This window comes from Rhipicephalus microplus, chromosome 3 (genome assembly GCF_043290135.1).
Source record: "Rhipicephalus microplus isolate Deutch F79 chromosome 3, USDA_Rmic, whole genome shotgun sequence".
Classification (NCBI taxonomy): Eukaryota; Metazoa; Arthropoda; class Arachnida; order Ixodida; family Ixodidae; genus Rhipicephalus; species Rhipicephalus microplus.
This window is the reverse complement of record NC_134702.1, coordinates 49883622-49897239: the sequence shown is the minus strand read 5'-3', so window position 1 is coordinate 49897239 and position 13618 is coordinate 49883622. Positions and strand designations below refer to the sequence as shown.

At 41.8% G+C, this 13618-nt stretch overlaps 2 protein-coding genes and 17 non-coding genes across 22 annotated transcripts in view; 18 read left to right on the top strand and 1 right to left on the bottom strand.

Moving 5' to 3' along the window:
• Positions 1 to 13618, bottom strand: part of LOC119175033 (GPN-loop GTPase 1) — a 76727-nt gene that overhangs the window by 37183 nt on the left and 25926 nt on the right. Inside the window, exons 1-5 of one of the 3 annotated variants that reach the window (XM_075889469.1) lie at positions 3910 to 4033; positions 3406 to 3528; positions 2743 to 2836; positions 1553 to 1592; positions 484 to 550 (exon numbers count right to left, since the gene is read on the bottom strand). In XM_075889469.1, the coding sequence (XP_075745584.1) occupies positions 484 to 550; positions 1553 to 1592; positions 2743 to 2836; positions 3406 to 3504 (300 nt within the window). In that variant the 5' untranslated portion in view covers positions 3505 to 3528; positions 3910 to 4033. Of the gene's footprint in view, positions 1 to 483; positions 551 to 1552; positions 1593 to 2742; positions 2837 to 3405; positions 3529 to 3887; positions 4034 to 13618 lie in introns of those variants that run through there. The other 2 variants (XM_037426211.2, XM_075889470.1) reach the window with 2 other exon arrangements.
• The window catches only part of LOC119175042 (dehydrogenase/reductase SDR family member 7), a 29856-nt gene continuing 20539 nt past the window's right edge, over positions 4302 to 13618 (top strand). The window contains exon 1 of one of the 2 annotated variants that reach the window (XR_012894247.1): positions 4302 to 4775. Coding sequence is in view for 1 of the 2 variants with exons in the window: in XM_075889471.1 (XP_075745586.1) it covers positions 4646 to 4775 (130 nt within the window). In the remaining variant the exon portion in view is untranslated. The remainder of the gene's footprint in view (positions 4776 to 13618) is intronic. The other variant, XM_075889471.1, reaches the window with a different exon arrangement.
• TRNAT-CGU (transfer RNA threonine (anticodon CGU)) lies at positions 5835 to 5907 on the top strand. Its single transcript has one exon. It is a non-coding gene; the product is annotated as a tRNA-Thr (tRNA).
• TRNAT-CGU (transfer RNA threonine (anticodon CGU)) lies at positions 6294 to 6366 on the top strand. Its single transcript has one exon. It is a non-coding gene; the product is annotated as a tRNA-Thr (tRNA).
• On the top strand, positions 6753 to 6825 carry TRNAT-CGU (transfer RNA threonine (anticodon CGU)). Its single transcript has one exon. It is a non-coding gene; the product is annotated as a tRNA-Thr (tRNA).
• TRNAT-CGU (transfer RNA threonine (anticodon CGU)) lies at positions 7212 to 7284 on the top strand. Its single transcript has one exon. It is a non-coding gene; the product is annotated as a tRNA-Thr (tRNA).
• Positions 7671 to 7743, top strand: TRNAT-CGU (transfer RNA threonine (anticodon CGU)). The gene has a single exon. It is a non-coding gene; the product is annotated as a tRNA-Thr (tRNA).
• On the top strand, positions 8130 to 8202 carry TRNAT-CGU (transfer RNA threonine (anticodon CGU)). Its single transcript has one exon. It is a non-coding gene; the product is annotated as a tRNA-Thr (tRNA).
• TRNAT-CGU (transfer RNA threonine (anticodon CGU)) lies at positions 8589 to 8661 on the top strand. The gene has a single exon. It is a non-coding gene; the product is annotated as a tRNA-Thr (tRNA).
• On the top strand, positions 9048 to 9120 carry TRNAT-CGU (transfer RNA threonine (anticodon CGU)). Its single transcript has one exon. It is a non-coding gene; the product is annotated as a tRNA-Thr (tRNA).
• On the top strand, positions 9507 to 9579 carry TRNAT-CGU (transfer RNA threonine (anticodon CGU)). Its single transcript has one exon. It is a non-coding gene; the product is annotated as a tRNA-Thr (tRNA).
• Positions 9966 to 10038, top strand: TRNAT-CGU (transfer RNA threonine (anticodon CGU)). The gene has a single exon. It is a non-coding gene; the product is annotated as a tRNA-Thr (tRNA).
• On the top strand, positions 10425 to 10497 carry TRNAT-CGU (transfer RNA threonine (anticodon CGU)). The gene has a single exon. It is a non-coding gene; the product is annotated as a tRNA-Thr (tRNA).
• TRNAT-CGU (transfer RNA threonine (anticodon CGU)) lies at positions 10884 to 10956 on the top strand. Its single transcript has one exon. It is a non-coding gene; the product is annotated as a tRNA-Thr (tRNA).
• Positions 11343 to 11415, top strand: TRNAT-CGU (transfer RNA threonine (anticodon CGU)). The gene has a single exon. It is a non-coding gene; the product is annotated as a tRNA-Thr (tRNA).
• On the top strand, positions 11802 to 11874 carry TRNAT-CGU (transfer RNA threonine (anticodon CGU)). Its single transcript has one exon. It is a non-coding gene; the product is annotated as a tRNA-Thr (tRNA).
• TRNAT-CGU (transfer RNA threonine (anticodon CGU)) lies at positions 12261 to 12333 on the top strand. Its single transcript has one exon. It is a non-coding gene; the product is annotated as a tRNA-Thr (tRNA).
• Positions 12720 to 12792, top strand: TRNAT-CGU (transfer RNA threonine (anticodon CGU)). The gene has a single exon. It is a non-coding gene; the product is annotated as a tRNA-Thr (tRNA).
• TRNAT-CGU (transfer RNA threonine (anticodon CGU)) lies at positions 13179 to 13251 on the top strand. Its single transcript has one exon. It is a non-coding gene; the product is annotated as a tRNA-Thr (tRNA).

The window sequence follows — 13618 nt, the reverse complement described above, 5'->3', positions numbered from 1 at the left end:
GAATGAACAATCATCATGAAGAAAAAGAAATGTCAAGAGTTTTACGCACCAATATTAAAGCCTAATAATGGAAAAACAAGAAGGCAGAATTGACAGAGAAGTATCCAAACACTGGAAAATTCATTGTTTCTAGTCAGCCAGCAAGGTTAGGTTGGATTTATTGTCCGCTTGGCTGCAGCGCTTCACACTTGAGAACTGCTCACTCATGACTCACGCTCATGCAAAGACTGAACTAACACTCTAAAAAAGAGAGAGAAGTTATTGAACAACATATGTCGCTGGAACCAGAAAAGTAGAGCAGTAATTTTCTCTGTCAAGGCAAGCATCTTGTCTGAACAGTGGCTCCAAGCAACAATTCTTGAACAAACAACTCAGTCTGTCAGTTCGAAGCTGATAGCATACTGTGAGCTTGCGGCTTTTATGGAGAATAACTATAACGAAAGAAAGTGCCAGTTATCAAGAAGCTCGTCACAGAAAACTTACCTGGTAGAAGCGAGTGGAGAAAAGGTTGAGTGATGTGACGATGGCACCATTCGGGCCTAAGCCATACCTGTAAACAGCTAAGGAAGCAAATAAATTGCGCGCTTCCTGACTAAAACAAAAGCCTCGCAATTGCAGAAACACGTTCCAAACCCTCATATAATCTATGCAAGCAACAAAACTGAGTGCATCAGTGTTCGGCAAAACTGAGTGCATTCATATATACCTACATGAATAAAGATTGCATTTTAGCTCACTTTTATATCAAATACCTGGGAGTCAAAATACAAATGAACAAGTACATACAGATGGTTCATATGCAACATATAATTTACACAGTAAAATTAATAATAGACAAGCTGCCAAATAAAGAAGTGTCAGAAATAAGCAACAAGAGGTAATAAGGTGACCATATGAGTGCTTTGTTTATCTAAAAGAGGAGATGGAGTAGAAAAACTAGAGAACCCTGTGTTAGGGAACCAAAACATCTCACAAGCTGGGAGGTTACTCGCAATGATCTTTCAGATAGCCTGTTGCTGCCTTGTGCAGCACAAGTGGAGTTTTCGTTACACACATTACACATCTTAGACACCAGCTTTTCGGACAAAACGTTTCTATATGTTTACTGACATCTCGTCTTTATAAAGTTGACTAGCACCTTAGCATTACAATGCAAGTCACCTTATTTGGTTGCTCATCTTTCAGCGCATTAAAGAAATTTTTCGCAATGAATTCCCAAACTGTCAAGCAATATATCCTTCAAAAAAATTTTTAAATACACACATGTGCATTATTAACAAGAACTGAAAGACTATTATGCCAAGGAAAGTATAGAAGATGTTACTAGAAGTAATTGTAATATAATTATGAAGAAAGAAAAGTGGACTAAAAGATAACTTGCCGTAGACAGAAACCGAACCTGCGACCTTCGAATAACGCGTCCCATAATCTGCCAACTGAGCTATTATGGCGGCTATCTCTCCTTCCATTCTAGGGGCATGTATGTGCCCTTAAACGTGAGAGCATCAGTCAGCGCGGCCTGTTGCCATTATCATTTCAAGTCAAAGGATACTGTTTCATGACTTCCTTGTACTTCACAGTGTCTCTGATATCTGCAAATAGAAATCAGTTTTAAATGTGAGGAAAAAGATAAGGCATACATGTTGCACATCAACAAAAAATTAATAAAGAGACTGCAGTTTTTCATCTTCGTTGATACAGCGCACATCAGGCGATGAAAAGAATAAGAAACACAGGACCCCAGGTGCTCTTATTCTTTGTCATTGTCCCTTGGTGCACTGTAGTATTAACCAAGATGAACGCATAACAACTCGCTCAAGTTTCCATTCTGAGCTCAGTTTCAATTTTACAGTAATGCTGCATCTCAGCAAAGCCCAAAGAATCTAAAAGAAGCGTTTACTTGGCACACAGTGAGCACACTGCTTTGCTGAGATGCTCACTCACTGTTTTTAGTGTTATTGTGCAGTAGCTCCTTCGATTTGGGGAGATAGCTATGTAGCGCAAAGCTAAACACACACCATTATTTTGAGCACGATTCCTAATGTGACCTAGAATTCCACTTAGTACACATTAGTAGCAGTAGTAGCATGAAAAACGTTTTATACACTTGTGGAGCAAAAACTGGGCACCGCATGCACAGAGGCTGTCAAAAATCGAAGTGCTCAAAGAGATACAAATGAAAGCAGCACTTAAACAGTGACATGACAAGAAACTTGGTTCCCAAAGGGACTGTCACTAGCTTGCTGTCACTACAGCAGCCCCTTATGTACAGCCGTCAGCACAATTAGCACGAACGCTCCGCCACGTGGTTTGAAACGGTTGGACTTACGCCTGCCACGTAGCTTTGGGTTCTGTTGCCGAGATGTTGCCCATATATGCCAACATACTATCTAAGCATGCCGAGATATTATCTCGGCAAGAGCGCCCAGCACTTCGTGGTTGGCATCAGTCAAACCAGTCAATGCCGTGCTGCGGAGTGTTTGTGTTAAGCATGCTGACGACTGTACACTTGTAAGCAAAAGTATAAAGACCACGGGAGCCCACAACCAAATTGCCATCTGCGCTGCCTGCTGTCAAGAGCGTGCTGCCATAGCTGTGCTCTCGGCAGCAGACGATTTGTTACTAGGTGGTGCAGATGATGATTATAGCACAGGCTGCAGTGGTACGCATACTTCTGCTCACGGGTGTATCTACACGGCGCGTTTGCTACGTAAACAAGAACTTTAAAAACAATGTACGCACCCACATTGGCAGGGTACGGAACACGGCTGCAGGCTGGGTCCAGGTTCACAACGTACGGCGGTCTTTTGACAGTGTGCAGATGAGCTGTCAACCGCTGCAATAAGTTCAGCAACAATACTGCACAATTTGCACAACAACCGGCAAGTCAGCCTAGTAAACACACATTTACTTCCTATTCCAATACGAAATCGCCGGATAGTTTGCGCTCTCTGCCCTAGGCTTTACAGCCCACACCACTTCTGGCTAGAGCATAAAAGCGGTGTGCTACGGAGGTGTAGAAAAAAACAAAACATGACAGTAGTTGCGGGTTTTCCGAGTACATCGTTTATACCTCCGGGGTTTCGTTCAAGTATAGCTGACCTGAAAACTAGGAATACCTCTGAAATCTTGCAGGTCATTCATGGCGCTTGTGCCCCGACAAAGGCGACATATCGTAATGAAAGCAGGTGATATTTATGCTGGATACTAAGAATGTGCGAGTGGTCTGAAATGATTCACAAGTGACTGTTTACAAGCACGCGAACGAGAATTACAGACAAAATAACTCACGCCAGTAGAACCTGGATAAACTTTTCTCGCACACACACACAAAAAAAACATAACGTCGAAGAATCTGACGCAATACTCGTAACAACAACAAAAATGACACGAAGTATCACGCACCTGTACCCACGTCGTTTTGCCAGACCCTGCCATTCCAAGCACTATGACACAGGTCGGCAATGGCCCGTCATTCTGTGGCTCTCCACTGCCACTGGCCATGGCTAATCCAGGTAACTATATGTCCTGCGGAAACAGTGCAATGAACACTTTTGCCAAGTACACGCTTATTCAACGCAAGTCAGCTCAGACTCAACCAACTGGAAGAAAACAAGAAGTGTGTAACTGAGATTACGTGGCCGCTTCCGACACGAAGACAAAAAAATAAGCACATACCAATTAAGCTATATCACTCTGTTCTTTATTTTGACAAATTACCAAATAGGAAAGAAACGCGCAAGTTGACGCACTGGCAAACGTTTGTGAAACGACCGCTGCGAAGCTCTGCATCGACGTAAATGAAATTTAAATAGGAAATCAGGATTGCAAGAGTGAATGAATTTGTAAGCCGGTAAACAGATATAGAAAGACGCAAGAAAACTCACGAGAAACGACAGAGAAATGCACATCAAAACGCCAAGTCCCTGTACGCGAACACACGTGAGAGCGCGCACGCATCAACAAATGCGCGGCTGCAGCGACTGTGGCTTGTCGCGGCTTGTTTTGGCTTGGGGATGTCTCAACAGGGTTGCGATCACGACCTTCTTGTGGCATTGTGGTGTTCATCAATGCTTTCATTTATCCCAGTAAGGTAGAAGTTACTCAAGATCGACAAGTGTATTCAGAGGTGTCTTACGAGACCTAAACAGGGGATATTCGAGCTCAAGGGATTTCAGTGAGACAGATCGGAAATCGTAATCTATGAAGTAAAAACAGTCAAAACGGGTTGGCATCCTGTCGGTTCTGCAGATTGCACTCTATGGGACAGTGCGTCCTTTACCGGCGCGGTAACTGCTGATTAATCGCGGTGCCAGCTCGGGAAGATACGCATTAGACATTCGCTCGCGCGAACTTTTTATCGGAGAACACTCTTTTATCTAACAACTGATTGAGACTGAAAGGCCACGCCTTCACGGAATTTGAGAGCACATATGTGTATCGCTATCTTCATCTGACAGGCACGCTTTCTGGCTGTGCGCACACGCGTGCTCTTTCTTGATTGGTGTGATTAAAAGCGGCCGGGTTTGAAAACGTCTGCGCAACGCCAGAGACGCCCTAGGTGTCCGGACAGTCGTCGCATTCCGATAAGAGACACCCGTTCCGCACAAACGTACGGAGGGTCCAGAACGCCATCCGACGGAAAATGATTATTGCCGCGCTTTCTTTGCCGCTCCTTTTGGTGTGTGCGGCCATCGCACTTTTTGCTGTGTGGTTGAAACGCGCCGACGGCGACTTGACACTGCTATTCTGTGAAAAGTTCGGAGTTTCTCCAGGTAAGAAAAATGTTCCCACATCTTTATGACCACGGGCGAGAGCTAACGGCGGTTAGATCGAAGCGAATGTCACACTTAATAAAAAAAAAGTGCAATCGCAAGCAGTTTTGCAGTTGGGATTGAATAAAACTGACATAACTGTCATCGCCCCGTGCTCACCATGCACACAAACCACACCCTTTGCAGAACGTCCCAAAGATGACCCGACTATTCTAGAACTCCCGTGGTTCCAATGCTGCGACAAATAATTTGGCACTGCCTGTACCACATTGGCTGACAACTCTTCGGCGCGTAGTTCAAAGCACTACTGCGTTCGCAATCTTCTGACGTCGCAGGAACTGAGATGTAATCACTACTAACGTTGTTGGTGGTTGTCTGATAGCATAATTAATGGTAATTAATGGTAATCGTGCCGTTGCAGTGCTCCACGCGCGCTGTTCACACATGCACGCTTGCAGGTGCGGCTGTGCAACCACACCTTAAGACCAGTGGCATAGACAGAATTGTTTTTATGGGGGAGAGGGGAAGGGCAACGTTTTAAAATGGTCATTTTTCTCACTGCATGCCATGGCGAAAAAAAAAAATTCGGGGGGAGGGGGCACGGGCCCGGTGTGGGCCCGTACCCCTGGCTATGCCACTGCCCAAAGGTCTACGCAAAAACGTGTATTCAGGGCAGCCCACACATGAAAAGAAAGTTTTCCGAATGTTCAAAATGGACTGAAGCACCTATAATCGTACACATTGTCAAATCTTGAATAGCAATTTACTGCTAACATGTTCATAATCAACAAAAATATCTGTGTAGTCAGTCCAGATATCAAGAGATAAAAGATAAACTTTGGCACAAGTATATATATATATATATATATATATATATATATATATATATATATATATATATATATATATATATATATATATATATATATATACGTGACGCCAAACATGCGCATAAGAGTGTTTTCACACTCGTTGTTTGGCTTATAGATGGCGCTGACTGTCACTCCTACTTCTAAAAAATTCACAGATAAACCCAAAAAAGTGGATGGAGGGAGTGCCGCTGTAATAGCTCAGTGGTTAGAGCATCGAACGCGTAATTCGAAGGTCGTAGGTTCGATTCCTGCTTACAGTTGGTAATTTTTTCATCCACTTTTCTTTCTTCTTATTTACATTCCATTAATGTTAATAACTTCCCCTGTACATTCCTTGGCATTACTGTCTGTTATATCTCATTATTATTGTGTTAAAAACACGGAAAAACGAGCCCTTAGGTATACACTTCTTTCCCTTATTTCATTGAACGAGGGTCTCGTACTGGCAGACTTGGTGTGTTTGGGTTGTATAAGAGGGACAATTAATCAGCTGCCCGCTCATAATAAGTTCACGTGCTACGTGACGCCAAACATGCGCATAAGAGTGTTTTCACACTCGTTGTTTGGCTTATAGATGGCGCTGACTGTCACTCCTACTTCTAAAAAATTCACAGATAAACCCAAAAAAGTGGATGGAGGGAGTGCCGCTGTAATAGCTCAGTGGTTAGAGCATCGAACGCGTAATTCGAAGGTCGTAGGTTCGATTCCTGCTTACAGTTGGTAATTTTTTCATCCACTTTTCTTTCTTCTTATTTACATTCCATTAATGTTAATAACTTCCCCTGTACATTCCTTGGCATTACTGTCTGTTATATCTCATTATTATTGTGTTAAAAACACGGAAAAACGAGCCCTTAGGTATACACTTCTTTCCCTTATTTCATTGAACGAGGGTCTCGTACTGGCAGACTTGGTGTGTTTGGGTTGTATAAGAGGGACAATTAATCAGCTGCCCGCTCATAATAAGTTCACGTGCTACGTGACGCCAAACATGCGCATAAGAGTGTTTTCACACTCGTTGTTTGGCTTATAGATGGCGCTGACTGTCACTCCTACTTCTAAAAAATTCACAGATAAACCCAAAAAAGTGGATGGAGGGAGTGCCGCTGTAATAGCTCAGTGGTTAGAGCATCGAACGCGTAATTCGAAGGTCGTAGGTTCGATTCCTGCTTACAGTTGGTAATTTTTTCATCCACTTTTCTTTCTTCTTATTTACATTCCATTAATGTTAATAACTTCCCCTGTACATTCCTTGGCATTACTGTCTGTTATATCTCATTATTATTGTGTTAAAAACACGGAAAAACGAGCCCTTAGGTATACACTTCTTTCCCTTATTTCATTGAACGAGGGTCTCGTACTGGCAGACTTGGTGTGTTTGGGTTGTATAAGAGGGACAATTAATCAGCTGCCCGCTCATAATAAGTTCACGTGCTACGTGACGCCAAACATGCGCATAAGAGTGTTTTCACACTCGTTGTTTGGCTTATAGATGGCGCTGACTGTCACTCCTACTTCTAAAAAATTCACAGATAAACCCAAAAAAGTGGATGGAGGGAGTGCCGCTGTAATAGCTCAGTGGTTAGAGCATCGAACGCGTAATTCGAAGGTCGTAGGTTCGATTCCTGCTTACAGTTGGTAATTTTTTCATCCACTTTTCTTTCTTCTTATTTACATTCCATTAATGTTAATAACTTCCCCTGTACATTCCTTGGCATTACTGTCTGTTATATCTCATTATTATTGTGTTAAAAACACGGAAAAACGAGCCCTTAGGTATACACTTCTTTCCCTTATTTCATTGAACGAGGGTCTCGTACTGGCAGACTTGGTGTGTTTGGGTTGTATAAGAGGGACAATTAATCAGCTGCCCGCTCATAATAAGTTCACGTGCTACGTGACGCCAAACATGCGCATAAGAGTGTTTTCACACTCGTTGTTTGGCTTATAGATGGCGCTGACTGTCACTCCTACTTCTAAAAAATTCACAGATAAACCCAAAAAAGTGGATGGAGGGAGTGCCGCTGTAATAGCTCAGTGGTTAGAGCATCGAACGCGTAATTCGAAGGTCGTAGGTTCGATTCCTGCTTACAGTTGGTAATTTTTTCATCCACTTTTCTTTCTTCTTATTTACATTCCATTAATGTTAATAACTTCCCCTGTACATTCCTTGGCATTACTGTCTGTTATATCTCATTATTATTGTGTTAAAAACACGGAAAAACGAGCCCTTAGGTATACACTTCTTTCCCTTATTTCATTGAACGAGGGTCTCGTACTGGCAGACTTGGTGTGTTTGGGTTGTATAAGAGGGACAATTAATCAGCTGCCCGCTCATAATAAGTTCACGTGCTACGTGACGCCAAACATGCGCATAAGAGTGTTTTCACACTCGTTGTTTGGCTTATAGATGGCGCTGACTGTCACTCCTACTTCTAAAAAATTCACAGATAAACCCAAAAAAGTGGATGGAGGGAGTGCCGCTGTAATAGCTCAGTGGTTAGAGCATCGAACGCGTAATTCGAAGGTCGTAGGTTCGATTCCTGCTTACAGTTGGTAATTTTTTCATCCACTTTTCTTTCTTCTTATTTACATTCCATTAATGTTAATAACTTCCCCTGTACATTCCTTGGCATTACTGTCTGTTATATCTCATTATTATTGTGTTAAAAACACGGAAAAACGAGCCCTTAGGTATACACTTCTTTCCCTTATTTCATTGAACGAGGGTCTCGTACTGGCAGACTTGGTGTGTTTGGGTTGTATAAGAGGGACAATTAATCAGCTGCCCGCTCATAATAAGTTCACGTGCTACGTGACGCCAAACATGCGCATAAGAGTGTTTTCACACTCGTTGTTTGGCTTATAGATGGCGCTGACTGTCACTCCTACTTCTAAAAAATTCACAGATAAACCCAAAAAAGTGGATGGAGGGAGTGCCGCTGTAATAGCTCAGTGGTTAGAGCATCGAACGCGTAATTCGAAGGTCGTAGGTTCGATTCCTGCTTACAGTTGGTAATTTTTTCATCCACTTTTCTTTCTTCTTATTTACATTCCATTAATGTTAATAACTTCCCCTGTACATTCCTTGGCATTACTGTCTGTTATATCTCATTATTATTGTGTTAAAAACACGGAAAAACGAGCCCTTAGGTATACACTTCTTTCCCTTATTTCATTGAACGAGGGTCTCGTACTGGCAGACTTGGTGTGTTTGGGTTGTATAAGAGGGACAATTAATCAGCTGCCCGCTCATAATAAGTTCACGTGCTACGTGACGCCAAACATGCGCATAAGAGTGTTTTCACACTCGTTGTTTGGCTTATAGATGGCGCTGACTGTCACTCCTACTTCTAAAAAATTCACAGATAAACCCAAAAAAGTGGATGGAGGGAGTGCCGCTGTAATAGCTCAGTGGTTAGAGCATCGAACGCGTAATTCGAAGGTCGTAGGTTCGATTCCTGCTTACAGTTGGTAATTTTTTCATCCACTTTTCTTTCTTCTTATTTACATTCCATTAATGTTAATAACTTCCCCTGTACATTCCTTGGCATTACTGTCTGTTATATCTCATTATTATTGTGTTAAAAACACGGAAAAACGAGCCCTTAGGTATACACTTCTTTCCCTTATTTCATTGAACGAGGGTCTCGTACTGGCAGACTTGGTGTGTTTGGGTTGTATAAGAGGGACAATTAATCAGCTGCCCGCTCATAATAAGTTCACGTGCTACGTGACGCCAAACATGCGCATAAGAGTGTTTTCACACTCGTTGTTTGGCTTATAGATGGCGCTGACTGTCACTCCTACTTCTAAAAAATTCACAGATAAACCCAAAAAAGTGGATGGAGGGAGTGCCGCTGTAATAGCTCAGTGGTTAGAGCATCGAACGCGTAATTCGAAGGTCGTAGGTTCGATTCCTGCTTACAGTTGGTAATTTTTTCATCCACTTTTCTTTCTTCTTATTTACATTCCATTAATGTTAATAACTTCCCCTGTACATTCCTTGGCATTACTGTCTGTTATATCTCATTATTATTGTGTTAAAAACACGGAAAAACGAGCCCTTAGGTATACACTTCTTTCCCTTATTTCATTGAACGAGGGTCTCGTACTGGCAGACTTGGTGTGTTTGGGTTGTATAAGAGGGACAATTAATCAGCTGCCCGCTCATAATAAGTTCACGTGCTACGTGACGCCAAACATGCGCATAAGAGTGTTTTCACACTCGTTGTTTGGCTTATAGATGGCGCTGACTGTCACTCCTACTTCTAAAAAATTCACAGATAAACCCAAAAAAGTGGATGGAGGGAGTGCCGCTGTAATAGCTCAGTGGTTAGAGCATCGAACGCGTAATTCGAAGGTCGTAGGTTCGATTCCTGCTTACAGTTGGTAATTTTTTCATCCACTTTTCTTTCTTCTTATTTACATTCCATTAATGTTAATAACTTCCCCTGTACATTCCTTGGCATTACTGTCTGTTATATCTCATTATTATTGTGTTAAAAACACGGAAAAACGAGCCCTTAGGTATACACTTCTTTCCCTTATTTCATTGAACGAGGGTCTCGTACTGGCAGACTTGGTGTGTTTGGGTTGTATAAGAGGGACAATTAATCAGCTGCCCGCTCATAATAAGTTCACGTGCTACGTGACGCCAAACATGCGCATAAGAGTGTTTTCACACTCGTTGTTTGGCTTATAGATGGCGCTGACTGTCACTCCTACTTCTAAAAAATTCACAGATAAACCCAAAAAAGTGGATGGAGGGAGTGCCGCTGTAATAGCTCAGTGGTTAGAGCATCGAACGCGTAATTCGAAGGTCGTAGGTTCGATTCCTGCTTACAGTTGGTAATTTTTTCATCCACTTTTCTTTCTTCTTATTTACATTCCATTAATGTTAATAACTTCCCCTGTACATTCCTTGGCATTACTGTCTGTTATATCTCATTATTATTGTGTTAAAAACACGGAAAAACGAGCCCTTAGGTATACACTTCTTTCCCTTATTTCATTGAACGAGGGTCTCGTACTGGCAGACTTGGTGTGTTTGGGTTGTATAAGAGGGACAATTAATCAGCTGCCCGCTCATAATAAGTTCACGTGCTACGTGACGCCAAACATGCGCATAAGAGTGTTTTCACACTCGTTGTTTGGCTTATAGATGGCGCTGACTGTCACTCCTACTTCTAAAAAATTCACAGATAAACCCAAAAAAGTGGATGGAGGGAGTGCCGCTGTAATAGCTCAGTGGTTAGAGCATCGAACGCGTAATTCGAAGGTCGTAGGTTCGATTCCTGCTTACAGTTGGTAATTTTTTCATCCACTTTTCTTTCTTCTTATTTACATTCCATTAATGTTAATAACTTCCCCTGTACATTCCTTGGCATTACTGTCTGTTATATCTCATTATTATTGTGTTAAAAACACGGAAAAACGAGCCCTTAGGTATACACTTCTTTCCCTTATTTCATTGAACGAGGGTCTCGTACTGGCAGACTTGGTGTGTTTGGGTTGTATAAGAGGGACAATTAATCAGCTGCCCGCTCATAATAAGTTCACGTGCTACGTGACGCCAAACATGCGCATAAGAGTGTTTTCACACTCGTTGTTTGGCTTATAGATGGCGCTGACTGTCACTCCTACTTCTAAAAAATTCACAGATAAACCCAAAAAAGTGGATGGAGGGAGTGCCGCTGTAATAGCTCAGTGGTTAGAGCATCGAACGCGTAATTCGAAGGTCGTAGGTTCGATTCCTGCTTACAGTTGGTAATTTTTTCATCCACTTTTCTTTCTTCTTATTTACATTCCATTAATGTTAATAACTTCCCCTGTACATTCCTTGGCATTACTGTCTGTTATATCTCATTATTATTGTGTTAAAAACACGGAAAAACGAGCCCTTAGGTATACACTTCTTTCCCTTATTTCATTGAACGAGGGTCTCGTACTGGCAGACTTGGTGTGTTTGGGTTGTATAAGAGGGACAATTAATCAGCTGCCCGCTCATAATAAGTTCACGTGCTACGTGACGCCAAACATGCGCATAAGAGTGTTTTCACACTCGTTGTTTGGCTTATAGATGGCGCTGACTGTCACTCCTACTTCTAAAAAATTCACAGATAAACCCAAAAAAGTGGATGGAGGGAGTGCCGCTGTAATAGCTCAGTGGTTAGAGCATCGAACGCGTAATTCGAAGGTCGTAGGTTCGATTCCTGCTTACAGTTGGTAATTTTTTCATCCACTTTTCTTTCTTCTTATTTACATTCCATTAATGTTAATAACTTCCCCTGTACATTCCTTGGCATTACTGTCTGTTATATCTCATTATTATTGTGTTAAAAACACGGAAAAACGAGCCCTTAGGTATACACTTCTTTCCCTTATTTCATTGAACGAGGGTCTCGTACTGGCAGACTTGGTGTGTTTGGGTTGTATAAGAGGGACAATTAATCAGCTGCCCGCTCATAATAAGTTCACGTGCTACGTGACGCCAAACATGCGCATAAGAGTGTTTTCACACTCGTTGTTTGGCTTATAGATGGCGCTGACTGTCACTCCTACTTCTAAAAAATTCACAGATAAACCCAAAAAAGTGGATGGAGGGAGTGCCGCTGTAATAGCTCAGTGGTTAGAGCATCGAACGCGTAATTCGAAGGTCGTAGGTTCGATTCCTGCTTACAGTTGGTAATTTTTTCATCCACTTTTCTTTCTTCTTATTTACATTCCATTAATGTTAATAACTTCCCCTGTACATTCCTTGGCATTACTGTCTGTTATATCTCATTATTATTGTGTTAAAAACACGGAAAAACGAGCCCTTAGGTATACACTTCTTTCCCTTATTTCATTGAACGAGGGTCTCGTACTGGCAGACTTGGTGTGTTTGGGTTGTATAAGAGGGACAATTAATCAGCTGCCCGCTCATAATAAGTTCACGTGCTACGTGACGCCAAACATGCGCATAAGAGTGTTTTCACACTCGTTGTTTGGCTTATAGATGGCGCTGACTGTCACTCCTACTTCTAAAAAATTCACAGATAAACCCAAAAAAGTGGATGGAGGGAGTGCCGCTGTAATAGCTCAGTGGTTAGAGCATCGAACGCGTAATTCGAAGGTCGTAGGTTCGATTCCTGCTTACAGTTGGTAATTTTTTCATCCACTTTTCTTTCTTCTTATTTACATTCCATTAATGTTAATAACTTCCCCTGTACATTCCTTGGCATTACTGTCTGTTATATCTCATTATTATTGTGTTAAAAACACGGAAAAACGAGCCCTTAGGTATACACTTCTTTCCCTTATTTCATTGAACGAGGGTCTCGTACTGGCAGACTTGGTGTGTTTGGGTTGTATAAGAGGGACAATTAATCAGCTGCCCGCTCATAATAAGTTCACGTGCTACGTGACGCCAAACATGCGCATAAGAGTGTTTTCACACTCGTTGTTTGGCTTATAGATGGCGCTGACTGTCACTCCTACTTCTAAAAAATTCACAGATAAACCCAAAAAAGTGGATGGAGGGAGTGCCGCTGTAATAGCTCAGTGGTTAGAGCATCGAACGCGTAATTCGAAGGTCGTAGGTTCGATTCCTGCTTACAGTTGGTAATTTTTTCATCCACTTTTCTTTCTTCTTATTTACATTCCATTAATGTTAATAACTTCCCCTGTACATTCCTTGGCATTACTGTCTGTTATATCTCATTATTATTGTGTTAAAAACACGGAAAAACGAGCCCTTAGGTATACACTTCTTTCCCTTATATATATATATATATATATATATATATATATATATATATATATATATGGTCACGTCACCCCCTCGTTTTTCTTTCCTAAATTGATTTATGTTTTCTTAACCAGTGACTTGCATGACGTCTTCCTCTGAGTGGAGCCAGGAAATAAAAACAAGGAAATAAAAAGTGAAGTTCATCTCGCTAGCTTGCTTGTAACCTATGTTGTGGCTCG